At 40.2% G+C, this 27565-nt stretch overlaps 2 protein-coding genes across 3 annotated transcripts in view; both read left to right on the top strand.

The window, feature by feature from the left end:
• fndc3a (fibronectin type III domain containing 3A) overlaps positions 1–15610 on the top strand; it is a 72568-nt gene extending 56958 nt beyond the window's left edge. For both annotated transcript variants that reach the window (XM_037677623.1, XM_037677624.1), the window contains 9 exons: positions 1356–1461; positions 1636–1811; positions 1936–2049; positions 3443–3592; positions 4372–4712; positions 7126–7338; positions 10620–10786; positions 12409–12533; positions 14058–15610. In XM_037677623.1, coding sequence (XP_037533551.1) covers positions 1356–1461; positions 1636–1811; positions 1936–2049; positions 3443–3592; positions 4372–4712; positions 7126–7338; positions 10620–10786; positions 12409–12533; positions 14058–14381 — 1716 coding nt within the window. In that variant the 3' untranslated portion in view covers positions 14382–15610. The remainder of the gene's footprint in view (positions 1–1355; positions 1462–1635; positions 1812–1935; positions 2050–3442; positions 3593–4371; positions 4713–7125; positions 7339–10619; positions 10787–12408; positions 12534–14057) is intronic.
• Positions 15611–24611: 9001 nt separating this feature from the next.
• Positions 24612–27565, top strand: part of mlnr (motilin receptor) — a 6970-nt gene continuing 4016 nt past the window's right edge. The window contains 1 exon segment of the mRNA XM_037678302.1: positions 24612–25395. Coding sequence (XP_037534230.1) covers positions 24612–25395 — 784 coding nt within the window.

Consider the following 27565-nt stretch of genomic DNA (forward strand, 5'->3'; position numbering starts at 1 on the left):
CAGGTCGCAAGTCCATCACAAGGACATAATAACATAAACACCAATAAATAAATAAGTAAATTGGTGTTTATAATAACATAAACACCAATTTATTTATTTATTTTCATTCGCGCCTCTAGCAGCTGCAAACGGTAGTGTTCAATATTTTCCATGTCAGAATGAATGAAATCCTCAGATCTTAGTCAAAAGTTTGGTTATAAATATGGGGAGAAAACGTATATTAGTCACTTCGGTGGATAAGTCGCAGGACGTGCAAATTTATGCGAAAAGGTGCGGCTTATTTTCCGAAAAATACAGTAATCATAGGAGGTGTTACATTTTGGAGCTAGCCCAATTCAAAATGACTGCCAAAGCTAACCAACCCAAGAGAACTCGACAATGGCTGTAATTCAATCAATTGTACGTACGGTGTACTAAGATTTGACGTGGTGTGTACTTCCAGAAAATAATCACTGGGTGGAGTCGGTGTGATTTAATAATGATGGCCATCATAGCCAACTGAGTAGGAAACTCAAAAATGGCTATAACTCCATGAACTTTACAGATATTGAGCTGCTGTGGTGGTGGCTGAGAGTCATCCCCAACACATACTCTTGAGTGTGACACATCACAGTATTGTTACTTTCAAGGTTTGACCAAAATGACCACAGCTCCATCGTTTTACAACTTGAGATGATCTTAGTTCTTCATATTTTGCATATTTCTTGGAGTTTTTTCTTTTCTTTATGATGATTACATTTCTTTCTTGTCACCTAAACTTTTATCAGTCAGGGCTGACAGCAAATTATAAAGCGATTACTTTTTGCACAAGCTGCTCCAGATATTTATTCTCATCCGTCTTAATTTTCATACCACTGGCATTTAGTCAGTCTCCTAAGGTTGGAGATTTGAATATGCTTGGTTGTCTGTAAGCAAGAGACAAGCCGACTAATCAATTAACCCTCCCTGAATTAGTCAGAGGATGTTTTTCGTAATTAGTTCAGTGCAGACTCCACATTAATTTCCCTATCAGCTTTTGGCGCATGCATGTATTTGCAACGAGGCTGGTAAAAATACATGAGTCATTGTGGCGAGTTTTAGCTTTTCCGTGCAGCTCAATGTGACACAGCACTCACGCATTGCTTTGTCACAGAAGTTTATTTTATTGCTTGCGTGATAATCGGTCTAATTTTATCCGTGAAAAATGTGCACCTCTAAACAGTGCCAGTCTTTTCACTGGTCTGCTGGAGTCTGAATCGGCGTGATAAGCCAGTGAAAATGAAAATTGCCATCCTGTGTCTCCTGTAAAGACGAGTGAGAGATCGTCGGTGTTATTTATTTTCTGGGTCTTAATTGGTGTTGTCTTCTCTTCCAAGCTGTCGGAGACTCTGCAGGTTCAGATTCCTGCCGTTCCCCCAGGGCCCTGCCAACCCCCTCGGCTGGTGGGCAAGCCCAAAGCCAGGGAGGTGCAACTGCGCTGGGGTGAGTCATTCTTCACAAACTTAGCTCTGTGTGGGGGATGCATTTCTAGCTTCAGTTGATGCATCTATTTGTCTACTGAAGCAACTTTAAAGCGACGAGCTGCACATTTTCTTTATTTTGTACCCTATTATTTGTTAGTAATACATTTTGACGTGATTCATCTTCACCTCTCAGGCCCCCCTCAGGGAGATGGAGGAAGCCCAGTAACCTGCTACAGTGTAGAAGTGAGTGGACCCCAGTCTGAGGAGAGCAGGGAGGTGTATCAGGGCCCAGAACTGGACTGCTCTGTGGGCGGGTTAATGCCTGGAAGAACCTACAGCTTCCGGCTCAAAGCAGCTAATAAGGCTGGGGTGAGAAAGACTGCCAACATGCATTCAACAAAAACAAGTATCAGAATTGTACTTTTCAGTACTATTTTAGTAATCTACCTGAAAACGATCAGCATTGAATACTTGTATACTTTTACACAAATAGTTTGGGTCTCTTTCGGAGCGCTGTGAAGTTACAACCGGTCCTGGAGCCCCTGAGCAGTGCAGAGCCCCTGCCACTACATGCAAATCTCCAAGTTGTGTAGTTGTGAGCTGGGAGGTAAGACTTCATTTTCTTTTCTCTTACTAACATTCAGATACAGGAATATAACACGTCCTTCTGATTAGGCCTGGACGATGTGGACAAAACTTTTATCACGATATATTTCTTAATTTCTGTCTAACGATATAATTCGATATCGATATAAACAATATAAAAGCCTCAGAAAAACTGTACAAACTGTACAAATAAATTAATGTTCACCTTTTATTTGTATTTAGCCTCGAAATATTGAAAATTTGCTTAAAACTCGTATCACCCTTATTGAATAAAAGTGTATCGTGACATATCGATAGTTATTGTCCAACCCTACTTCTGATGAAATAAAATAGAAGTTCTCAAGACTTTTTGAATTCAGCTACTGCCCAATATTCCAATAACTTTGTAATAATCTAAACTACAAAAAAAAGACTACATTTTGATATTTTTTATTTAATTTCAAAAGAACCAATATACAAAGAAATGTTAAAACTGCTGCCGGTAGCTCATGGTGGTAACCATAGTAACCACGCACATACCCGTCTGTCACTCCCTGACTGCCAGGTTAATGAGAGGCAGACAAAGACTGAAACGTAAACTAGTCAATGCATGAAACAAATTCCTAAACCACAAGGAGCAGAAGACTGATGGTTCCACACATTTTGATGTTTGTACAGTAGTTTCTATGTAAGAAACATTTTAAAGAGTTTTCTGTCCAAAACTGAAGAATATTTTGAGGTTAAATACAGAATAACTGAATCTGTTTAAGCATGCCTCGGCTGCTCTCTGCCACTTGCCAGCGCTCTCAGCCACGCCCACTTTCCCGCAGCAGAGCGAAGATCAGCTGATCAGCTGCAGCTGGAAGCTTCTCCTGCAGTGTGGGCTGCACACAGGGGCAGCAGGTGCTAAATAATTTAAAATAATTCATTTTAAATAAAAAATCCATTCCGATCGTGCGGCTCATCCATCAATCAGCCAATTGTGTGTCATGTCCTATCTTACTTTGAAAAACCGCGATAGAACGAGTCCACAAAAAACGAACTGCGAAGTATCGAGGGACTACAGTATTTGTCTATGGTTTCGTCTGCAAAAAAATGGGAATTTGTAGGCAACTCAAAATTGAGTGTATTGAACATTTATTTTTTTTAAAAACCCTGCAACTATCATAAAATGTGAACTGAGTTTGTGTAACAACCAAAAAGGATAACTAAATGTCAGTTCACACATTTGAAAAGACAAATGAGTTCCCACACGTTTCGTCAAAATCCCATTGACCTCAGCTGTTTTGTTTTTCATTTTCTGTGAATTGTGTCTACGTTGTGCAGTGGACTACTACCAAAAGTCATAGCATGCTATTACAGATTGAGCTGCGTAATTTGGTGTATAATTTGCTCGTTTTGTTGTTCCCTTTTAGGCGCCTCCTTGTAATGGAGCTCCGGTGACGGAGTTCCGTCTAGAATGGGGGGCAGCTGACGGCAGCATGCAGGTGTGTTACAGCGGGCCGAGTCTCAGCCACGAAATGAAGGGGCTGCTGCCTGCAACCATCTACTTCTGTCGGGTGCAGGTGAGCATAAATCAACACTTTATTACTTAGATAAAAGGAAACACTTAGAAAATATAACTAAGGAAAAAAGAAATACAACGGATAAAGATAAAAATCTCATCTTATTTTTTTTGGTATGACTAAAGTTGTGAAGACTTTGTCACATACCATTGTTTTAATCTGCAATATAAGTTAAATAATAAAAACTAAGTTTAATGAATATTGATGTATAAGTACAAGGCCCACTGAGTAGAAAATATTTGGAACGTCTTTGTCTCATATTTTGAGTCATTAGTTGAGCTTCATTGCAGCTGATGTGTTAAAATTCTCTCATACTTTGCAAAAAAAAATGTCAAAAACCCTTGTTTCTATCTTCATTAGTCATCATTTCTAGCATAATTTTAACAAGTTACTGCTGTTTTCATTAATATTTTGGATTATAATTACAAAAATATATATAGATGAGTTATTTCTATAATCTTAGTATTTCCTTGTTGTTGTTTTTTTCATAAATTGATGTTTAGATCAACTAAACTTAATTTCCGATATGCTAATATAACATTTTTATAAAAATTAGTACTATTTTTGACTTTATAAGCTTGTGAAGCAATAAAAAGTAGATTTTTGTTTTGTTTTGTTGGTCAAATAAATGTGCTTTCTTATGAAAACCGTTAGTAAAACCCATAAATCACGTTTGTTGAAATGTTTACATCGCACCTCCCCCTTGTGGTCAAATATGAATGTTGCATGTGTGTCGTGACGTCAACATGTTGCTATCACGCCTGTCTCTTGTCGTGCAGGCTGTGAACGTGGCTGGTGTGGGGCCCTTCAGTGAGGCTGTGCTGTGCCAGACGCCCTGCTCTGTTCCTGCAGCTGTCAGTAACATCTACGCGCTGAAAGAGTCTGAGCTAATGAAGTATGAGACTCCAACAGATGACGACGAGGAAGAGGAGGATGATGACTACCGCCCCCCATCGGTCTTCTCTCCGTCCACCTGCCTGGGCATTTACTGGGACGCTCCATGTGATCATGGATCTGAGATCACCTCTTACCTGATTGACCTCGGAGAGAAACAGCCCGTTGTCGTCGGCCCCATCACTAAACACATCATCCAGCATCTGCAGCCAGACACCAGCTACAGGTCGGAGCATCACTGTAATCCCAAACTGTTGGAGTGAACTGCACAGCTTTTAACTCTGCAGATGTCTGGACGTACTCCATCTCTTCATTACAAATAACAGAAGTGATATAATTTAATTAGACTATTACTGGGAGCTTAGCAGGTTTATTGCCTGTGGAAATGAGCTGTTATGTTAAAAAACAGTTAAAAACAAAACAGCTGGACTTTGTTTATTTGTTTCAGTTGTTTTGTTTTTAACTTTTTTTGGATTTACCATGTCCTGGATGACTGAGAATCTTCACCAGTGTAGAGCTGTTATGCTCTTGATTCAGTGAACCAACATTTTCTTACAGCGAGGAGAAGTAGTAGGAGGGATCTCTCTCAATTCAAGGCTTTCTTCCTGCTTCTATCATTAAGTGATCTCCGAGAATGAGACTCTGAGTGCTGTTCTCATCACACGGTGCAGTAAAACTTTGCTTTGTCCAAAGGAGACAATGAAAATCAAAATAGACAAATAATTGAATTGGCCTGTTACACATACAGTCCAAATGCACTGGAAAAGTTTTTTTATCCTGATCGTATGGTTGGGTTTTTTTGGCTGTGCAGGTTCATAAACTTGTTTGTTTTTATATAAAACTCAAAGCTATCCATTTGATTAAGTAACATTACATAATTATCAAAGTTAAGTCAGGTCCTCTGGACGGATAAAAAAAAAAAAAAAAACTTGAAACTAGGGATGGGGCAGATCCGATCCAGTATCTGTATCGGCCTCCGATACCAGCATAATTTACGTATCGGATTTTCCGATCCACCTGCCGATATTTCCGATCCATGACGCATGTTGGCTTCAAACTATGATTTCCTGAACGGCGGCGTGTCTCATGAACCCAGAGTAATAAGACCCGCCTCACATTCAGGAAATCCATTTCATAGTTTGCAGCCAGCTACAACGTGAGGACTGAGTTAGCAGCACTGTGGCTAACAGCTAACAAACCTTTCATCTAAACATGTCCGCTGTGTGGAAGTATTTTACACTAAACGCCACAAAGCAACGCAGCAACTTGCAATGTCTGCAGATCCATAGCGCCACATTAAACCACGTTCAAGTTAGTTTTACGATGGACATTCGAGCTCCGTGGCTTCAGCGGGGCACTGCTCTTTGGTCAAACCGAAAGAGGCGACTCGACCTCGGCCAGCCGCGTCCAATCTGCCCCGTTCAGTCTGCCCGTCTCTGAGGAGGGACAGACTGAGCGCAGCTGCCCCAAATCAGGCTGCCTGCTTCGGACTGAACAAGAAGAAGACATCGCTGAAACCACGGAGCTCAAATGTTTACAGAGAAGTTGCTAAACTTCATCATAATTAATGACCAACCACTATCAGTTGTAGAAAACGAAGGATTCCTCAGTTTGATACTTGCTGTCAAGATATAGTTTACCCTCCAGGAGACATTTATCAGTACAACAGTAAACAATAAAAAACATATGATTTGAAAATTATATATATTAAAAACATAAACAGCTACATTATAAAGTGATGTAAAATACTGAAAACGGGAACGTCTGTTGGTTTGTGCCATGAACTTAGCAGATGTTTGAAGCCATTTAACATTTAATTTAATTCATTTATTCATTTATTTAAATGAAACAAAATAAAAAAAAAATCATCAAAAAGAAAACATTGAATGAAAAGAGTGCAGAAAGAAGAAAAAAATATTATATCTGCCCCTTATAAAATATAAAACAACTTTAAACAATCACTTAAATTAATCACTTTAATATCCACTTTAAAGCTAAGAATAAAAAGAAACATGTTTTGTGTTAGCAGAATTTAATTCTAACTTTAAAACTTATCCAACATTAATAAAACTTACCTCAAGTTGCCTTTTTGGACGTGCATGCATATACACATTGTACTTGAGAGGAGATTATTACAGCCTCATATAAAATCAATGACGATCATGATATCGGAACGGGATCGGTATCGGCCGATACTAAGTTCTAGGTATCGGGATCGGATCGGAATTTAAAAAAAGTGGATCGGTGCATCCCTTGAAACGTTGCATCTTTAATCCAAAAGACTTCAGTTTCAACATGTTTTTTATTTTTATGAGTGCGTCCAGAGGACCTGACTTGACTTGTTAGCTTTTTCTACCTGGATTACTGAGCATGGATCAGGATGTTACATAATAATGTTGATGTAAAAACCTTTTAGGTTCTACAGGTTTATCGTAAGTCACCAAGGATTTTTTTAGGGGTTAGTAATCACACATACTACATATTTATTGAAGCCAAGCTGAGGTAAAATTGTGTCTTGCGGATATACATGAAATCTGTTAAAACCTGGAATAACACTTTCAACGTCCCTGCAATGTTTCAGCATCTTGAGAAAACTGTTGCAGTTCTCTGATGTCACTTTTCCACTACTTCTCTCTCAGGATCCGAATCCAAGCCCAGAATAGTCTGGGAACGGGACCTTTCAGTCACACCTTTAAGCTAAAGACGAAGCCCCTGCCTCCGCAGCCTCCCCGCCTAGAGTGCACCGCCTTCAGCCACCAGACTCTCAGGCTCAAATGGGGTGACGGTCCAGCCAAAGCCGCCACCTCAGATGCCCTCCAGTATCATCTGCAGATGGGGGACAAGAACGGCAGGTCAGTAGTCCAGAATTCAGGTGCACAGCAGTGATCTAAGAGAGATGAGCAGATAAGAGGTTACACAAACTCCAGCTGGTTCCTGCAGGCTGGGGCTTGTGTACCTTCTGAAGTGGGAGGCTAGGAGTGATGTTTCTACTGTTATTTTCTCACAGCAGAGTCACTCACCAGTCAATCAACAGTCAGTCAATCAATGTTCATTTATAGGGCCCTATCCCAACAACTAAAAAGGTGCACAGAGTACTGCACAATACAAAAGTAAACAAAACAATACAAAACTGTCAGAGTGCCACTAAGTACTAAAAGCTTGCCTGAATAAAAAAGGTTTTATGATTAGATTGAAAAATTAAAAAAACAGATCAGTGATGTAGTGCAAGTTCTAAAGTAGTTTCCAGAGTCAGGGTGCAGCGACCAAAATGGCCCGGTCACCCCAACGTTTGTATTTGGACTTTGAAACAAACAGTAAAGAAGTATCAAAGTCAAAGTTTCTTTATTTTTCATTCGCACCACATTAGGGCTGCAACTAACGATTATTTCAATAATCGATTCATCAGCCGATTATTTTTTCAATTAATCGATGAATCGGCAAAAAAAAAAAAAAAGTTTTAATTTCCACCCCTTTATTCCAAAATTGAACATTTGACTGACATAGCAATTCGCACAAAAAACAGGTTGCTATTTTACTATTCTGTTAGTAAAATATTGAATAATAAAAAATAAAAGTTAGTCAAATAGCTTAAAAAAATAAATGTACACAAAAATATATACAAATGTGTCTTTATACCTGCACAATATGTAGCTACTTTGTAAAATGTGCTTGAGGGAATAGTGTAACCTGGATTAAAAGTGTGGATTATTGTAACCTGGATTAAAAGTGTGGATCATTGTAGTGAAGCCTTCGTCTTCAACCATCGACAGAGGCCTCATGTGAGTGACGATCATTTAAGGATGTTTTCAGTGAAGACAGCTGCTGCTGTGGTGTCCATGATGTCTGTCCATCGTGAAGGCTGTTGTTGTTTGTTGTTGTTGTTTTCTGGAACGAGAGAGTAAATATGTATTATAATTTACAGCAACTCAAGAAATGCCTTGTTTCACTTACAGTGTTAGGTTCAGGCAAAAGTAGCTAAAAGAGCAATTAAACACACACACACACATAAAATACTTAATTACACACATTTGAGTAGATGTAATAAATTACTTTAATTCCTGTTTAAATGCAATTCATCCTGCCATACCTGCAGTGTCTTCAGACTTTGCCAGCAAATTAAAAGTTGAAGCTTAATCATTACATTTTGTGTTAGATTTATTTATAAATCACATTTAAACACTGCGTGTACCAATTAAATTAAATAAAAAGTAACACACACGTTCTCTATCACCGTCATTAATCAGAAAACAAACAAACAAACAGCTTCATCTACCAGACAGACTGACGTTACGTTTTCTCTCTTGGAAACAGAACAATGTGTTAAATTTTAGAAACTCACCTGCAACACATGAGTTGGGAGTGAGACATGTTGTATCAGCTGCAGCTCCTTCCTCCTCCTCGTGACTCCGACATGTTTACGTTTCATCTCCATGGTTCTCCCGTGTCGTGTCGGCAATTTTCAAAGCTGCATTCTTCTCAGTTTTTATCTTTGAAGTTCTCCCACACTTTGGAGGACTTGGGTCGAACAGTTTTCGCTGCGTTGGTCATTTGTAAAATTTACTTATTTTCCTTTGAAAACAGCCTCTGCTTTGTTTCCACCTCCCCCTCGCTCTGTTCAAGTCGCGCTGCAAAGTTTTTGTTTTTTCAAACTCTATTCAGTCAGTCAGCATTGACAATGAACTGCAGGTGAACAAAACAGCTCTGCAGCGCCGTGAAAGACACATAATCGCGCGACAACGAATCGATAATGAAATCCGTTGCAAACGCTTTTAATCATCGATTTTTATCAATTTTATCGATTCATTGTTGCAGCCCTGCACCACATGTGGTGGAGCGAAATTGTGTACACAGGGTCCCAGTTACATCCAACAAAAGTATAAATTGTAAAGAAAAACAGTAATAAAATAAGAAATGAACTAAGAAATACGCTAAACTAAGAATACGCTAAGCACTAGTAGAACAAAAATAATACTCTGAACAGCAGCAGCAGGAACAAGTATTAGTTGATCTTAAGGTTCTCTTATATTCACGTAAAGCTACCAGATCAGCTATTTAAGGTGGGGTGAAATCATTAAGAACTTTAAAAGTGAATAATAATAGTTTAATAGTAACCGTTTCCGTATCTCAGGTGTGATGGGTTAAATGCAGAGAACCAATTTTGCCATTGTATGGGAACATACAATGATGACAACGCATAGCACTTTATTATTATTAAAATTAATTCTAAAAGGGACTGGAAGCCAATGAAAAGAAAAGAAAATGGGCGTGATGCTCTCACATCACAAAGTTACAAGGAGTATCATCACCAAAAAAAATCAGTCAATCTGTCTTTCATTTAAAAACTGAATGTCTTTGGTGAAGCCCATTGTTTAATATCGGCAATACAATCAATAAAAGAAACATGAACATTATTACTTTTAGGCTTCATGGACTAGTAAATTTGTAGGTTGTCCAAAAAGCAGTGAAAAGAAAAGTGGTGACTAGTTATTACTGATACAAGTGGGAGCAATTAAAGAGAATAAAAGAGAGGACCGAGTATAGAGCCCTGTGACACACCACAAGAAAAGAGGGCAGTAAAGCATTAACAATCATTCACGCGATTGTTTTTTGTATGTTAAGTCGCAACTCGAATAACTACTTCTGAATACTGTGCTATTCCAGTTATTCATATTTCAAAATGTCCAACTCATTCAGGAGATTGCTACTACCATAATACTACTACTTTAAATATTTAACTTTTCCCCCCTACTTCCCAATAGAAATACAGTGTGATATTGTCAACTCATTCAAAACTATTTTCTATGAATTGTGCTTTAACATACAGTACTTGCACTATTTTTTTTTTTATTCTACTTTAGGCCCTAAGCTACCATTCAGCTACTTTTAGATTTTACTTATATTTTTGCTGCACTTAGCTAGATAGTCATTTGCTGCTTTTAGCATTCAGCTAGTCTTTTGATACTTTCCGACAGCATTTTGCCACTTTTATCTTTTAACTGGCCTTTTCAGCTCAAACACTGCATTTTTGCAGGACATGCAATTTCTCTAGTTTATTTGCTTTTTTCCTCCTTCCTTATTTAACTCTTATCATTAAATCCTTTTTCTCGCTTTTGTTATTTTTGTGTCATTGCAGATTTATATCCTTGTATAAAGGACCGTGCCACACACACAAAGTCCAGAGGCTTAATGAGTCTACCTCTTACACGTTCCGCATCCAAGCCTTTAATGAGGCGGGCAAAGGGCCCTTCTCCTGTGTTTACACATTCACCACCCCACGCTCTCCTCCACCTCCTCTAAAAGGTACCGTGCCACTTTTCCTTTGTTCTTACTGTATTTTATGTTTTTATTTTTTAGTTCTTATTTATTTTTATGTCCAGCAGTTCTTAATGAACTCACAATCATCTACTGACAGCCAGTCCGCTCAGCTTTTAACCTTGTTTGTGCAAAGCTGGACTTGCAGCCACAGATTCACTTGTCAGCTGTCACAAGGACTTGGCTGTTCGGCCCTGTGGTCTGTTTGCCGCCAACCTCTGCAAAGCCTCTTTTGATCCCACACAGTAAAGTCAATAATGAGGATGTGGGCTTTATGGTCAGAGGAGCAGCTCTTTTGAATCTGGGAGTCATGTGCCAGGTTGTTGGTGTTACTCAACATCGAGTGAAGTGCACCCTCTGATATAAAAAGTGTAGATTTAGACTGACGGGTGCAGTTTAAAGTCCAAATGCTATAAATGACTACTGTATTTTTTGCCCTATAAGTTGCAGGTTTTTTGCAAAATTTGCATGCCCTATGACTTATATGCCGAAGTGATGTATTTATGGATTTTTTTCCCCATATTTATAAACCAATTCATTCATTCTGACTGAAAATATTGAACACTACCATTTTCAGCCACTAGATGGCACTCGAGTAGTATGGCATGCTGTTGTAGCATTTAATAGGTAAAAGTGGCTATTAATGACACAATCGGCTTGCCACAGACTGGCACCATCATCTGCCTGGAGCAACCATCAAATCGGCTTCATTTCGCTGCGCCGCCCCGACAAAATGAAGCTGATTTGACTATTGAAGTGAATTTCTTAAGTAAAGGTTAAACTGAGACACACCTTTACTATAATGTCGTGCAAACAAATAATTGTTTTAGGTGCTTATCTTGTTAAATTTTGAGGACATGCATAGCGGCTCGTCCCTCTGCGCGTTCATGTTTCCACGTATCAACTTTTGAAAATGCAGCTGATTTGACCATCAAAGTGCATTTATTAAGGAAAATTTAGACTAAAATTAACAAAATTGTTTTTAAGTGTCAGTCTTGTTAAACTTTTGTTAAAGTCCTCCCGTTCACACCCCCCACGGCCACCATTTGGCAGCCAATCGATTTTTGGCACAACACCAGCCCACATTTCCAGGTTTGGCCCACGTTTCTGGGTGGTCAGCGATGACGTGTAACAAACACGACACGTCAGCGGTGACGCTTAATAGACGCGACGTATACGGCAAATTGACTTATGGATTTTTCCACTTTTGGACATATTTAGACTGATGCGACTTATAGGTGGAGCGCCGTGTGTGGCGACAAATACAGTAAATTGTACTGTATTTTAATTATCAGAACACTTTGACGTTACAATAAAACTTAAAAACTGCAGAAATACCAAAGAATGAAAGAAGTCATTGGGAAAATATGACCAACGATAACGAAGGTGTGGATTAAGAGTTGCACTGTACAGCAGGTAAACGGCTATTTTAAGGGGAAACACAAGTTTTAACTTGATGTGCTTTTTCGATACTTTTCCTTTTGGACGAAAAACCCCCAAAACAACTCATCTTTATTAAAACCAGACTTCTCTTCAATCCAGCTGGTTTGCTCATTATCAGATAGTTTTTCTTATATAGCAACGGCTCATCTCTGTTTTTCACCCTTCAGTTCCTAAAGTCGAGCGTCTGGACGACAACTCCTGTGAAGTCACATGGGAGGCCTTACCGCACATGAAGGGGGACCCAGTTATCTACAGCTTGCAGTGCATGATGGGGAATTCTGAGTTTAAACAGGTACTCATGTTGCTGTGTGGGAGTTTACCTCCTCTCTTCATCCCTCCCCCTTTACCTTTGGCTGACCTGTTCATCACTTTTGCAGGTCAGGAAATGGATGAGTTCAGGGTTTTAATGTTGTCATTGTGGCCTCACAGCATTTGATATTGTCACTGCTGGCTTTAAATTGCCCATTATGCAAAGGTCATTGATCCATGAGGTATCTCAGGTGTCTTGCCCCCGCCAGCACATTCATGGCCTGAAGCCCTGTTAACATGGAATAATGGCCACTGCCGGCTGATGCTAATCTCACCACGTCGCATGTGGCGATTGAATCTGCAGATTGAAATATGTGGCTGTCCTTGTTGTTTGTTTCTACCCCTGCAGACCGGATTGAAAGCCTGTTTTTACTGGTGGACTGCTTGTTTACAGATTAGGAAAAAAAAGCCGAGCCATAGATTTTGTTTAAATGACTGATAAATTATTTTTCTACTAGTTTTAAACTGCCTGCCATTTCTGTTAGTTTGCAATCTATTTGTTTCATCCTGAAAACTATACACTATTTTGGAACCAAAAAATATTGGGTTACTAGGATATTACATGGATTTTAACGGTTTTGATTATGGTTTTCCCAGTTAAGAGAATCACGTTGTCACTGTTGCAATTGTGCCAGTCAGATTCACAGAAAATATGTAGACTTGTGCTGGCAGACAGTTTAGGCAGGTTGCTTCCTTGGAACTATTATAAGCCAACAATTTGATGCAAATACACATAAAAATCATAAAGTAGTCTGTTTAAGTAAAAGTAGTGGCAGTATTTGTGTATTGTAAATGTTCTTTTAAATTGTGTAGAGTCACAATATTAATATTTGTTTCAATGTCAGAAATTGATCTACTAAAAATGTATCTTTCTTTCTTTCTTTTTTCTTTTGTTCTTTTTCGTTCTTTCTTTCATTCTTTCTTTCTTTTTCTTCCGTTCTTTATTTTTCTCTTTCGTGCTTTTTCTCTTTCTTTCATTCTTTTTCTTTTGGTCTTTTATTCTCTTTCTCCCGTTCTTTCTTTTTTTCTTTCGTGCTTTCTCTCTTTCGTTCTTTTTCTTTTGGTCTTTCTTTCTCTTTCTTCCATTCTTTCTTTTTTCTCTTTTGTTCTTTCTTTCGTTTCTTTCTTTCTTTCATTCTTCTTTTGTAAGCATCAACACCTTAGTCCTGTGCTCTGGGGGTCCTCTCCAGAGTGATACTGTAGCATATTGTAATCTCTCTAGTGCAGATTCTGTTTAATGCAGGACTCCTCCCCCCCCCTGCTTCAAATAGCAAAAACAAGAATATAGTTTTAAAAGAGTCAAAAGGTCAATTGTGATTTATGTGATTACTGTTGAGATTTATATATTTTCTTGTACCAACACATATTCCCTTCCAAGTATTTTCTGCCCACTAGCCCATCTTCACTGTGATGCAGTCACAAGAAGAAAAAAAAACCCCTTCTGTCTCTGTAGTTTTGTCTCCATCAGTTTTTAATCGTTTACGTCTCTTTTTTCCCCCGTTGATAGACGTACAAAGGTTCTGCCACGTCCTTCCACGTCCCGAACCTCCAGCCCAACAGTGACTACCGTTTCAGAGTCTGTGCTGTCAGGCAGTGCCAGGACGGCACAGATCTGAGCGGTCCCTACAGCCCCACGGTGACCCTCTCCCCTCAACGAAACGACACTGTGTTGGGCGGCAGCGCGGCCGTTTCGGGATCCAGGACCAGCACCGAGTCCAATCGAACCAGGCAGAGCCTGACCGACGAGCAGTGCGCGTTCCTCCTCCTCATGGTTTTCGCCGTCATCGCCATCCTCATCGCTTTCGTCATCCAGTACTTTGTCATAAAATGAGGGGTCTGTGCCGCCCAGCTGCAGGGTTATAGCTTTATTCTCCACCCCCCCACCCCCACCCATCTCTCTGTTGTTTTGTATTCTTTGTTTTGTACTTTAACTGTTTTCCGGTTTCAACAGAGAAATCACATTAGCTGAAATGGGGTGCAGCGAGAGGATGCGCTAGCAGGTATTAGCTAACCAGAAGTTATCAATTAAGGATGTGACATCTCATTCGGCACCTGTGACACCTTCCGGACTCCTCTTGCCTTTGTCACCCTGCCCTAAGTTTGATATCCATCTCTCCGTTCAGTTTTCTGACTCATCGATTAGCCTTCCGGGTGAAAATGAACTCAGAAAGCAACGAGCTTGGGTCATTTCAGGGGCAGAGTCGAGGGGAGGGAAGTGACGCACGAGTTAGAAATAAAAAAAAAAAGTCAATATTTATATTTCCATGTCCAGTATGAAACAGTTTTTGATAAACGTGTTCCAAAAACTAGTTTGTAGGTTTGTCATTAGCCAATGTGCTATTGGACTGTGGGACCTGATGGGCCAGTGTTTGCACATTGAGGTGTGTGTTCAGATGTGTGTGTACTCTGTGTAGTTTGTACCACAGTGTAGACGGCTGGGAGGGCTTCAGGGCCACATGAAGGGACTTAACCAACCCTAACCCTACTGCAGGAGTTAACGAGTCCAGACAAGATAAAACAAGAAAAACCTGTTATAGAACGTTCATTTAGCACTTTCCAACCTTTTTGATGTTCAGAATGTTTAAGGATGCAAAAATGACTGGAGAAATGTTCGTATATTTTTGTACAGTAAGGACACAAGGATCTGTAGGTTTGCAAAGAAGAAAAAAAAAAAAAGCTAAAACTATAAAGTGAGAAGACAAAAAACAAACAAACGGTGAATTCTAATTATTTTTACTATCATATAGTTATACTGTAGCTTGTTTTTACAATCATGCAGCTGCTTTACTCTGAAATATTGTTGTTCAGCACAAAAATGTATGCTTTTCTTGTACGTTTCGTTTTGTTCTGTTTTCCCTTGGTAATTAATTTTTTGCACCTTAGTGGAAGAAAATCTTGACTGACTGCATTTTTGGTCTTGTGATGCATTTTATAGAACACGCGTTGAGATTTTTTGTGTTTTGGGTGTTTTAAAAGTTGTAGTATCACTTCATGTGTCACTGAAACAGCTAATTATCAGCAAGAAGAAAAAAAAAAAAAAAAGAGGAAAAAATAAACAAACAAACAAAAAAAAAAATCTACCAGTTGTTTCAGAGGCCTTAATTGGAGAGAGAAAAAAATATCTGGTGATTTTTTTTAATTTATTTCTATTTTCTCTTAAGTTTTGATGTTTTCCTTTTTAGTGTTAGAAAACACTAAAATGTATTTTATTTCCTTTTACTTTGCAGCATTCAGTTGGTGTTAGTTAACGTATGTAATCATGAGAAAAATGAAATGTAGTTCTTTATATTAAGACTTTTTTTTTTTGTTGTAGTTTCTTTTGTCAGGTCATCCATTCGTGAAGTATATTTTTTTATAATATTGAAGTAATATAAGGTAATACTGTCCACGAAGATAAATCCTGAGTAGTCACGTATCATGGGACACAAATGGCAGATACAAAATGTGTTTTCATGCAAATCTAAATTTGCCTTTTCTCTGTATGTTATTTGTAACGGGCTGCTTGAACTGACTGCTCAGCCGTAATCTGTTTGCTTCCCGTGCTGCAGGCTGTAAGAATGAAACCCAACCTCGCAAAACATCCTAAACACAATTGCATAATTTGGTCCTCAAGACATTCTGCAAATGTCTTCGTCATTTACAGAAGTCAAATTCCTATTTTTGATAGTGACTGCAAAGTGTGCCATTTTAACACCTCTTCATCCACCGGCTGGAGAGATTAACAAAATGCTACAAAAAAAAGAGTAAAAATATGCACAAAAATAGACCATTTTTATGTAATTTTAATGTTTGCAGTTACCTCATACACCGTACATTCCAAAAAGAGAAATTTGTTATACTATACATACTACCAGACATATCACTTTACAATGTTCGTTATGGGAAATCTGTATAATCATAGATATGTATCTAAAGTGTATCTGTATAGCCATGATATCTACAAAGGATCCATGCACAATAAAATATTTCTAATTCTTCATCATGGTTGAAGTTTGAGCATGTTTGTCTTTGGATGGAGCACAGCTGTCTAAATGAAAGGCAGGTGTGCTAAACAAAAGAGCAATCTGTCTTTTCAGTCGGACATTTTTATTTTCTTCTGCAGGCTGCATTAATCTCATATACCAGAGTTTTTGTCTCACTGTTACACGCTCGCGTTAGAACGGACTCCAAAGTTCATGCTCAATAATCCAGGTATAAAATCCAACAATGTTCAGTCAGGTCGTGGGAATCAGTTGTGTTTGTTGGTGGCTCCTCGGATTGAAGAAGGCCTTTGGATGCAGGATGAAACGTCTCGGCTAAAAAAAGAAAAGGTCCAGATGACCTGACTGAACACTGTTGGGTTAGGACAGACTGTTTTATCCAAGCGTTTGTAGCTGCATAAATTACCTGGAAAACAAAGATGGACAATTAAAAAATAGGAAGAAAGTATTCCCAAAATATACTTTTAGAAAAAAGCCCTGAAATGGGGTCAAAGTAAGGAAGTGATGCAATCTGTTGGCCATCTTTTGTTTCAATATTATAGATTCATCTGATTATTGAGTCAGACCTGATTGTTGGGCTCTAAAATCTCACAAAACATGCCTGAAATATAAACTACATGAACTTTCGTTCAGTCTCTTGAAGGCTGTTCAAACTTGTCACTGAACTCCATCATGAACGATTACACTGCATTCAGAAATTCTATTCAGATTTACAAAAATAATTCCACAGACCAATTTCAAAACTAGTCTGAGCACGATCTGTCCTGATCCTTAATGTTGGACCAACTGAACTGATGAGTCCTGTGACAAGCAGTCGAAAGAATGTCTCCATTCATCCATTATCTTTACCCGCTTCTTCCTTTTCGGGTCATGGGGGGTCACTGGTGCCCATATGCAGCAATCACTGTGCGAGAGGCGGGGGACACCCTGGACAGGTCCAAGTCCATCACAGGGACACAGAGACAAACAAGACAACTGATCACTCTCTCACTCACACCTAGGGACAATTTAGAATCACCAATCAGCCTAACATGCATGTTTTTGGTCTGTGGGAGGAAACTGGAGTACCTGGAGAAAACCCACACATGCACAGAGGACATGCAAGCTCCACCTAGAGATTGTGTTGAATCTTCACTTCGTTGCGGTCTCCCATCCTGAGCAAGCACAAAGGCAACCGTGGAAAGGAAAAACTCCCTTTAGGAAGAAACCTCCAGCAGAACCAGACTCTGAATGAGTGGCCATCTGCTTCGACCAGCTGGGGCTGGCTTGAGAAAACAGGAAGGAGAAACAAACGAACACAGAATGGCAGGTGTAGGTGCAGGAGAACCTCCTGCTGGAAGAACTGCAAAAACACGATAGAAATACAAATAACAAACGGAGAGTAGAGCGAGTAAAGACAGCAGCAGAGAGAAGAAATGTGGTAAATTTATCCTCCAGCCTATAGCAGCATAACTAATGCATAACTCCGAAAACCCAAGCAAACCCTAGGATTTGTCAAAAAGGAAAGTGTTCACCCCAGTCTTAAAACTGGACAATGTGTCATCCTTACGGACAGAAACTGGAAGTTGGTTCCACAAGAGAGGAGCCTGATAACTGAAAGATCTTCCTCCCATGCTGCTTTTGAAAACTCTAGGAACCACAAGTAAACCTGCAGTCTGAGAGCGAAATGCTCTGTTAGAAAAATATAGGGTAACACTTTACAATAAGGTACACAAAATTTGCGTAACTACTAGGGAACGTCTCGGGAACGAATCAGGAGCTAATGGGTAGTTAACCAATACTTACTGGGGAACACACAGCCAAACTTTATTAGGGGACTACTGGTTTGTTACCTTGTAAATGAAGAGGAACAAATCAGGAGCTAATGGGTAGTTGACCAGTACTTACTGTGGAACACACTGCCAAGCTTTATTAGGGGACTACTGGTTTGTTACCACTGTAGTGAACTAAGCCTCCGGTCAAGACCTGCCTCTGAAGACCTTCATGGGACAGGAACAGTTATTTCATTGATTTGAATCCAGAAATACAAATTAGCTCATCCAGAGACTTTCTAATTGTATCCTAAACTAATCAATTGAAAGAACACTCACTTTTTTATATTATCATTACTATTTTACAATGTCTTGATAATCAAAAGTGTGTTTAGTTCAAATCATTTTTAAATGTTGAAGTGAACCACTCATAAATCAACTGTGAAACAGTATTAATGGTTTTTAATCCTCATTCAAAGTAGAAATCAAGTTAAATGTCTATGTTACAAAGTAATTATGCATTTTTGATCTTCTGTCTGAAATGAGAAAGGTGTGATGTCGGTCAAAAGTCGGAGATAGTCGCAAACAAGTTTATTGGAACAAACTGTCATGTTTTTAAACCTCTCAGACAGAAACAAGAAAACTGGCACCTGTAAGTCTGTCATTTCTCCAAAACATTTCTCTGTCTGTTCCTAAACATCTCCGCTGTTTTTCTGACTTGTAGTGACCCTCTGGCGTCACTAAAACCACACCCCTGTTGGTTCTTTCAACCAATCAGGACTTCCCAAAAGGGACCGGAAGCAGAACTCTTTAAAAGTCGACACTTCCTAGTTCCAGAGAGAACAGAAGTTCCAAAAGTTCAGAACAGAGAGTTCTGCTGAGAAAGAGACGAGTGTGACTTTACAACTGAAGTCCACGGTGGTCATTTTCTGAAAGATGACACCTGTCTGGAGTGTTGATTCAGGTCATCATGCCAAAGACCTATTCAACATCTCAGGAGTTCAGCACGTTTGCTGAAATTCCACTTAACTTAATCCTATCTTTCGGGGAGTTTATTATGGAAGCTGGGCCAGTCAGCCTCGTGGTCCCAAGTTGATGAGAAGCGGATATAAATCCCTGGAGATAAAAAGACTCAGCCTTGCTGGACGCCAGGAGAAGGCCTCTCTGAAACCCCACCAAGGTAAAGAGTCGACGCTCGGGTACCATCTAGCTGAAATCACTGGGAAACGTGCTATCTGGTTTCAAACAAGATAACTCCCCATCTTTTCTTTATTATCTTAGTTAACCCTAAGTATCCACTTTTCCTTCTTAAACTTTACTCCATCTCTATATTTCTCTGCCAGTAAAGATAAGCTTAAAAGCCTGCAGACATTAATTTAAGATCTAAGGATATGTCTGTTGTTTCAAGCTGCAAGTGAGGAATCATGGCCGTATGATTTTTCATTGTAAAGCTCATTAATTAAGCTGTGTTATTGTAATCAATTATGCCAATCAATGTGTAAAATGTGTGATGTGTTTAAATCGTTTTGATGAATAAAAGACCTCACTGTTGTTGGTGGGTCAGAAATTTAAACACATCTTTGTCCACATTTAATCTTCTAGGCACGATATTACTTAGTCCAGAAAAATGAAAGAATCCGTTTAAATTAAGTATAATATTATGTACTTGAATTAGTCCAGATATTATAAAGTGTAAGAGGGCACCCCTGAGCTAAATCCATCTCTAGGTACTCTCATTACACCACAGAAACGGAGGAGAAACTCTCCATGAGGGTTCTGAATAAACCCTGCACCAGTGAGGTCACAGCTTGTTTTGTCAAAAACCTGTTTCCTAGTGGTTATTGAATTTGTTGGATTTTCTTTTTTGTAAACCTATTGGTTAACTACCCATTAGTTCTTAATTAGTTCCTCTTTGGTTTCCTTGGTAACTACTCATTGGTTTTTTATTAGTTCCTCTTCATTTACAAGGTAACTAACCAGTAGTCCCCTAATAAGGCTTGGCTGTGTGTTCCCCAGTAAGTAGCAGTTAACTACCCATTGGCTCCTGATTCATTCCTGAGGCGTTCCATAGTAGTTAAGCAAATTTTGTGTACCTTATTGTAAAGTGTTACCATCTATGGAACAATAAGATCTGTAATATAAGATGGATCTAGGTTGTTGAGAGCTTTGTAAGATTTTGAATTCAATTCTGGATTTGACGGATGGAGAGAAGCTAAAACTGGAGAGATACGATCTCTTCTAAAGTTAAATCTTGTTAAAACTCTGGCAGCTGCATTTTGGATCAACTGAAGACTTTTAAAATTATTTTTTTGTACACCCAGATAATAACAATTGCAATTCTATAATAATTCTGATTGTTTTAGAGCTAGATGAGCCCAGTGAGCAACAACGTAGTGTTTTAATGACAACAGTTAGAACAATGTTGAATCACACTGAATGTTTTTTTTATTCTCATTGTCATGCATGCAATACATACATAAAATACATTTAAAATTGTTTTAAAATAAAACATAACCTCTTCTGTATACAGAACATGTGGAGTTGTATTGGTTTAAATTCTCCATCTTTGCTCTGACAGGCTTATTGAGTGATAACGACAACAATATGGTGCATGTTTCTGAGCCGAGTTGATGTCCAGTAAATCTAGTTCCTGTACATTTAACAGTGCAGTAGCTGCCTGGGTCTGCATACTGAACAGGTCTTTGTCATCCAATCACAACAACATTTTGGGGTAACGAACCAGGTATGAAGGCTTGAAATCGAATCGCCCAAGATGGATCAGATGGGGAAAAAAAAAAGTTACTTCAAACTACGTTTTGTTTGTTAAAGGTTCTGTTTGCCTGCGCAACAACTTGGAGTGAAACTGCCATGTCATCAAAATAAATAAACATTTCCACTAGGGATGCACAATATTGGATTTTTGGCCGATATGCCGATATGTTAAAACTCATTTGGCTGATAACCGATATGAATATCGATAATTTTTTTCCCTAGACCTACTTTTTTGATTCAACCTTTATTTATACAGGTTAGTTCCCATTGAGCCTCGAGGACTCATTTACAAGGGAGCCCTGTTACTTACAGAGACTACATAGCTTTCTCTGCTGTGGAATTAAAATACATTATTCGGCATGGTCTTTATCAGTTTGGCTCGTTACCAAATGCAGATGCCAAAAAGGAGGCTGAAAATGATATAACACTATATAAATATATATTTAAAAAACAGCACCTTTTATATTGGTGTTATTATGATGGAATGGCCGATGTCCGAGATTTAACTTTATCGCTAACATCAGCCGATACCATGCCGATAATATCGTGCATCCTTAATTTCCGCTCATTTGAGGTCACATGTTCTGATTCCGTGCTGTGCGTTGTTCCCTACGAACCCAACATTTTTATGTTTTTAGGTAATCTCCCTCGTCATATTTCCAAAGCATTTCAAAAGCAGGGTGCGTTGCAACAAAGTAGGAACAAAGTATCAGGCAGAGCCTATAAAATCACTTTCATCTAAATGTAAGTTGTTTTGGGTTCACAGCACAAGAACGACCGAGCGGTCCAGATCAGAAGGATGAATGAGGGTGAGAGTCGTCTCGCTCAGCTCGTTCACGATGACTCGTGTTGAGGGACGGACTGGAAACGGAAAACACACCAGTGTCCTCCGTTTCCTTGCGCTGCTTTGACACGAGCAAACTGAGAGACGAGGCCGCTGACCCTCTGAGGTCCGAGCGGTGGTTCAGCTCAGTGGGAACGCAAACAAACCACAATGGCCGTGTGAGTCTTGCTGTGATGGTTCAACTCTGATGGTTGACCCGTCTCTGGTGACGGACGGGACATTTAAAAACTCTGACGACGCCTGTTGTTGGGACACATTTAATCCATGATGTTGTGGAAGGCTGGGTTTGTTTACTTTCTGTGTTCAGAAAGATCAAAACCCTCGGAATAAAAAATATATAAATTCATCATTAAACTCTTATTATTTAACAGGTTTCTATATTTGTAAATAATCTGCTGAACATTTTTCTCCTGATCCACAGAAACCACATCCCTTGTCCCTTTCTTCTGTCCTTCCTTTATTTCTTCTTTCTGTTCCTTCTTTCATGACATCTTTTCTTTTTTCCATCCTCCCTTTCTCCCCTTCCTTCCTTCTGTCCTTCCTTTTCTCCCTTCCTGTCCTTCCTCAGCACTTTCTAGCTTTAAGTCCTTTATCCATGCTTCCTTTCTCCCTCTTTATTCCTTCCTCCCTTCTTTCCATTCTTCTTTCCTTGTGTTCTCAGTCTCTTCCATGCTCCTGTCTTCTCTTCCTCCCTTCCTTCCTTCCTGTTGCATAAATCAGTGTTTATGGACAGAGTGGAGTAAAGGGGATGGAGGTTGACGTAACCTTAAATCCATTCCCCCCTTGTCATCTTTTGTCCTGTCATTTTATCATGAAGATACACACACACCCACACACACACACACAGCAGGTGCCCCCTCCGATGCTCTGTCTCCTCAGGGTGCTGTGCAGGAGGTGTCTCCTTTCTTCAGCTCAGCTCAGTGGGTCTCTGAGCACCAGGGCAAGTTCTGCTGCTGCTCTCCGTCTGCACACGAGGACCCGACAGGGACAAAGAAACTTTCAAAACTGCTTTGAATGTTCCAGGTAAAATCTTTTATTTAACTTTTACTTTTTATATTTTGGAGCTGAAGTTCATTTAGTTTAAGATTTGACTTTTCATGTTTTTACGTTATTTATTGCTGAACTTTAGTTACGAGAGTATTTATTAGTTTCAAGGCAGCTGTGGCGTACTGTATTTCTTTTATAATCAAAAGAAAATTGTCATTTTAGTTGTGAAAAAAAAATAAGTCAAACTGAAACAAATGAAATACTCACGTCCATAAAATAAATGTTTTATGAAATAGTAACAGAGTCTGAATTCATACATATAAGTAAAATCTATGAATATTGTCAGCTGAGTTGTCCAGTTTGCACATGTACGTCCATCATCTTCAGCTGGTTCTGGAGTCGGGTCGTGGGGGCAGCAGCTTGAGCAGGAAGCCCAGACATCTCTTTTGAAAGCCACCTCTTCCTGCTCCTCTGGGAGGACTCCTGGCCAAGTCCAGAAAACCTCCCTATAGGAAGGCATCAACCACCTCAACTGTCTCCTCTCGATGGGGAGGAGCAGCAGCTCTACTCCGAGTCTCTATCGGATAACTGAACTTCTTGTCTCTAAGGGAGAGTCCAGTTCAAACTCTTTTCAACCACAAGTTTGTGACCAAAGTTAGGTAGTTAGGTTAGGAACTTAGACCAACTGGTAAACGGAGAGCTTCACCTTGCAGCTCAGCTTCCTCTGCACCACAATGGGACCAGCAGAGTCCTCATTACTGCAAAAGTTGTTGGAAGGAGCTCGGCTCCTCTTTGCAGATCAGATGTGACATGAGTACAAAGTCTATCATCAATCTGTGGCCTATGTGCCGGGTGCCCTTGTGTTCGAACAACAGCACTTGGTTCAGATCAGAAAGGCCGTTCCTCCATTACCCATGTGGGCATTGAAGTCCTCCAGCAGAATAAAGGTGTCCCCCAGCTGGAACACTCCTCAGCACCCCTGCTAAATGCTCCACGAAGGCTGGGTACTCTTGTCTGGTGTTCAGTGTGTAAGCACAAACAACACACACACACACTCGACTTGAGATCATGGGGAAGCTGCACTCTCATCTACTGGAGAGAACTCCAATGCACAGGCACCAAGCCGGGGGGGCTATAGATAAACCCATACCAGCCCGGTGCCTCTCACCATGGGCAACTCCATAGTGGGATATGGCCCAGCCGCAATCAAGGAGATTGATTCCAGAGGCCACACTGCATGTTGAGGTGAGCCTGACTATATCTAGTCTGTATGTCTCACCTTCTCGCACAAGCTCAGGCTCCTCCTCCACCAGAGAGATGACATTCCATGTCTCAAGAGCCAGCTTTGGTAAGCCAAGGTCAGAGCTCCCAAGTCTGTCCCTCAGGCCTGGCTCCAGGGTAGGGCCCCGGTAACAAATGTCCAGGCAAGGGACATTGTTCTTCTTGCTATCTTCCGTCCATACGAGTATTCTGAATTGGTCTTTGTCTGGCCTGTCACCTAGGACCAATCTGCCTTGGGAAGCCCTACCAGCAGCGTTTGCCCCCGACAGCATAGCTTCTAGGATCATTCAGGCACACAAACTCCACCGTGACAAGGTGGGAATACACAGAGCACATCTAAATCCTGAATTGCGCATGTTTCCAGGAAGAGATCCAAAAGAAATACTGTTGTCTTCTTTGTCTTCAGTTGCTCCCACCTTTCTGCTTCTCCACACAGTGAGTTTGGAATGGCCTGAGTCAGACCCCAGGTGGACCCTCATGCTTGTGAAGCAGAGGCCATGGGTCAGTACAACATGGATGACCACCACTACGTGGGCTCTCTGTTCCCCACCTCCACCCTCATCCCTGTCACCGTCATCTGCATCCTCATCTTCATCGTCGGGGTGATGGGCAACACCATGACCATCCTCATCATCCAACACTTCAAAGACATGAAGACCACCACCAACCTGTACCTGTCCAGCATGGCAGTGTCTGACCTTATCATCTTCCTCTGCCTGCCCTTTGACCTCTACCGCCTGTGGAAGTACGTTCCTTGGCTCTTTGGGGAGGCGGTGTGCCGCTTCTATCACTTCATCTTCGAGGGCTGCACATCGGCCACCATCCTCCACATCACGGCCCTGAGCATTGAGCGCTACGTGGCCATTAGCTTCCCCCTCCAGAGTAAGATGATGGTGACCCGACGCAGGGTCCAGTACATCATTCTGGCGCTGTGGGGCTTCGCTCTGGTCTCTGCGGCCCCCACGCTGTTCCTGGTAGGAGTGGAGTACGACAACGAAACGCACCCTGACTTCAACACAGGGCAGTGCAAACACACCAGCTACGCCATCAGCTCCGGGCAGCTGCACATCATGCTGTGGGTGTCCACCACCTACTTCTTCTGCCCGATGCTCTGCCTCATCTTCCTCTACGGCTCCATCGGGTGCAAACTGTGGAAAAGTAAGAATGACCTGCAGGGTCCGTGTTATCTGGCCCGAGAGAGGTCACACAGGCAGACGGTCAAGATCCTGGGTAAGTTTTCTCAGACGTTTTAAAGTTGAAATCCGGGAGCAGAAAATAAAAAGACCAATAATATGAGTCCATAAATCAACATTTTAAAAACTTTTTTTTTAAGTGGAATAAAACATCTTAATAGTTAAGAAATTTTGCAAAATACATATGATTCGATCCATTTTGTCGCCCATAACTGACCGAAGTGAAACAGGAAGTGATGACGAAGGGGAACTCTTGAATAAATGGCACCCCATGCTCTGTGTTCAGACAAACTGCCTCTTCTTCGTCTCTCCCTGATAGTGACTCAAAATGATCTAAAGAAGCATCAGGTTCTTCTCTGTCTGTGTTGTCGGCCATTATAGCAGCGCTCCGTTTACATGCAGGTGTTCCCCTTCGTGTCATCACTTCCTGTTCCTGCGCACGTGAACATCTCGACAGTTCATCTCATCCGTGTTAATTTCTTTGCATTATGCTATTAATGTTATCTTTCCAAAATTACATTTGTGTTTCTCACAAAGATTTGATGTCACAGGCACTTTAAAATATAAAATAACTGGCTTACAGCCTGTAATGCATTGGCTGAGGTGGATTAGCTATGGCGGCCATCTTGAAATGAGTTGACTCCAAATGCGACTCAACTGTAGATGCACAGCCACCGATTACTTTCTGAAAGTTGTATTACAATTTGTCCTGTGTATCCTGATGCATGCTCAATAATCCAGGTAGAAAAATCCAAAAAAGTTCAATCTGGTCCTCTGGACATTCAAAAAAACAAAACAAAGCTGTGGTTTCTGAGAAATTTTGTTAACAGACATACAAGGCTGCCTTCTAGCAGTTAATACCAATATTTTAAGCAAAACGGTAGCACAATACGTTACACTTGGAGCATGTGTTGTGAATAAATTTAAGCTATTACTACACCAAATTTCAGCTATGTATCTGTAAAACTCAATAAGTTATGGTCATTTATCTGTTTTTAAAATAAGTTGGTTGTGGTGGCCATTTTGAATTGCAGGTGACTCCAAAAGCTAATCATTTGTAGAAACATATCCAATGATTATTTTCTAAAACATTCATTAAAATCCATTCAGTGGTTTGTGGGATATTTCGTTAACAGACATGTGAATTCACACAAAAACATTATCATCCGCCTTCATCTTGTATAATAACCAAACATCAACTACTCCATAAAGTTTTGATTGAAGTTATCCATTAACTTTAGGTTAACCAGCAGGAGCAGCCACATCTTCACACGTCATTCGTTCGTTCCCTGGAGACGAGTTAAAATTTTGTGTCGCTCAGTCGTTAAAGCGCGGAGACCCAAAGTTTTTCTTCTCTAATAACCACAAAGATAGCTGTCGTCAGGGACGGTGGTCAAAAACACACCGTCACATCCTGTCATTTCGCAACAGACCCCCCCTCGCCTGACGTTGCTCCCCACAGACACAAAGCTTTAAGGCAGACGTCCATCAGTTTGCTCAGTCACTGTTGCAGAAACAATAAAAATACCAGGCTGACTGATTGAAGTCCAGGTTTTCAGGTTTTCAGGTTTTCTGCCGTGGCTTTTGGGCTTTGTACATTTTTCTATTCCGATATTTTTTATTTTCACATTAAAACCTTCTGTCCTGCTGTTTACTTCAATTCAATTCAGTTTATTTATATAGCGTCAAGTCACAACAGAAGTCGTCTCCAGGTACTGAACAGAAACATTCATACATAAAAATAATAATTAAACATTATTTATATGAGGAGCTTTGAGTTTAACTTCATCACAGAACTCTCGTCTTGAGCAAGCATGAAGGCGACAGTGGAAAGGAAAAACTCCCTCATGAGGAAGAAACCTTTAGCAGAACCAGGCTCAGGACAAGAGGCCGTCTGCTTCGACCAGCTGGGTTTGAGAGGAACAGATACACAATGGCAGGTCAAGAATCACATGTTAAGATAGAAATAGTATCAAATGAAAACTATTTAATTTTAACAATTCATTTAAGGAAATGAGGTCAATTTGTCCTCTAGTAGTCTAAGTCTGTAGCAGCATAACAAGCCAACCCTAACTATAGGATTTATCAAAAAGCAAAGTTTTATGTCCAGTCTTCAAACTGGACAATGTGTCAGCTTTATGAACAGAAACTGGAAGTTGGTTCCACAAGAGAAGAGCCTGATAACTGAAAGACACCCCCCCCCCCCA

The sequence above is a fragment of the Nematolebias whitei genome, chromosome 6 (assembly GCF_014905685.2).
Source record: "Nematolebias whitei isolate Nwh7 chromosome 6, NemWhi1, whole genome shotgun sequence".
In the NCBI taxonomy this organism is placed as follows: domain Eukaryota; kingdom Metazoa; phylum Chordata; class Actinopteri; order Cyprinodontiformes; family Rivulidae; genus Nematolebias; species Nematolebias whitei.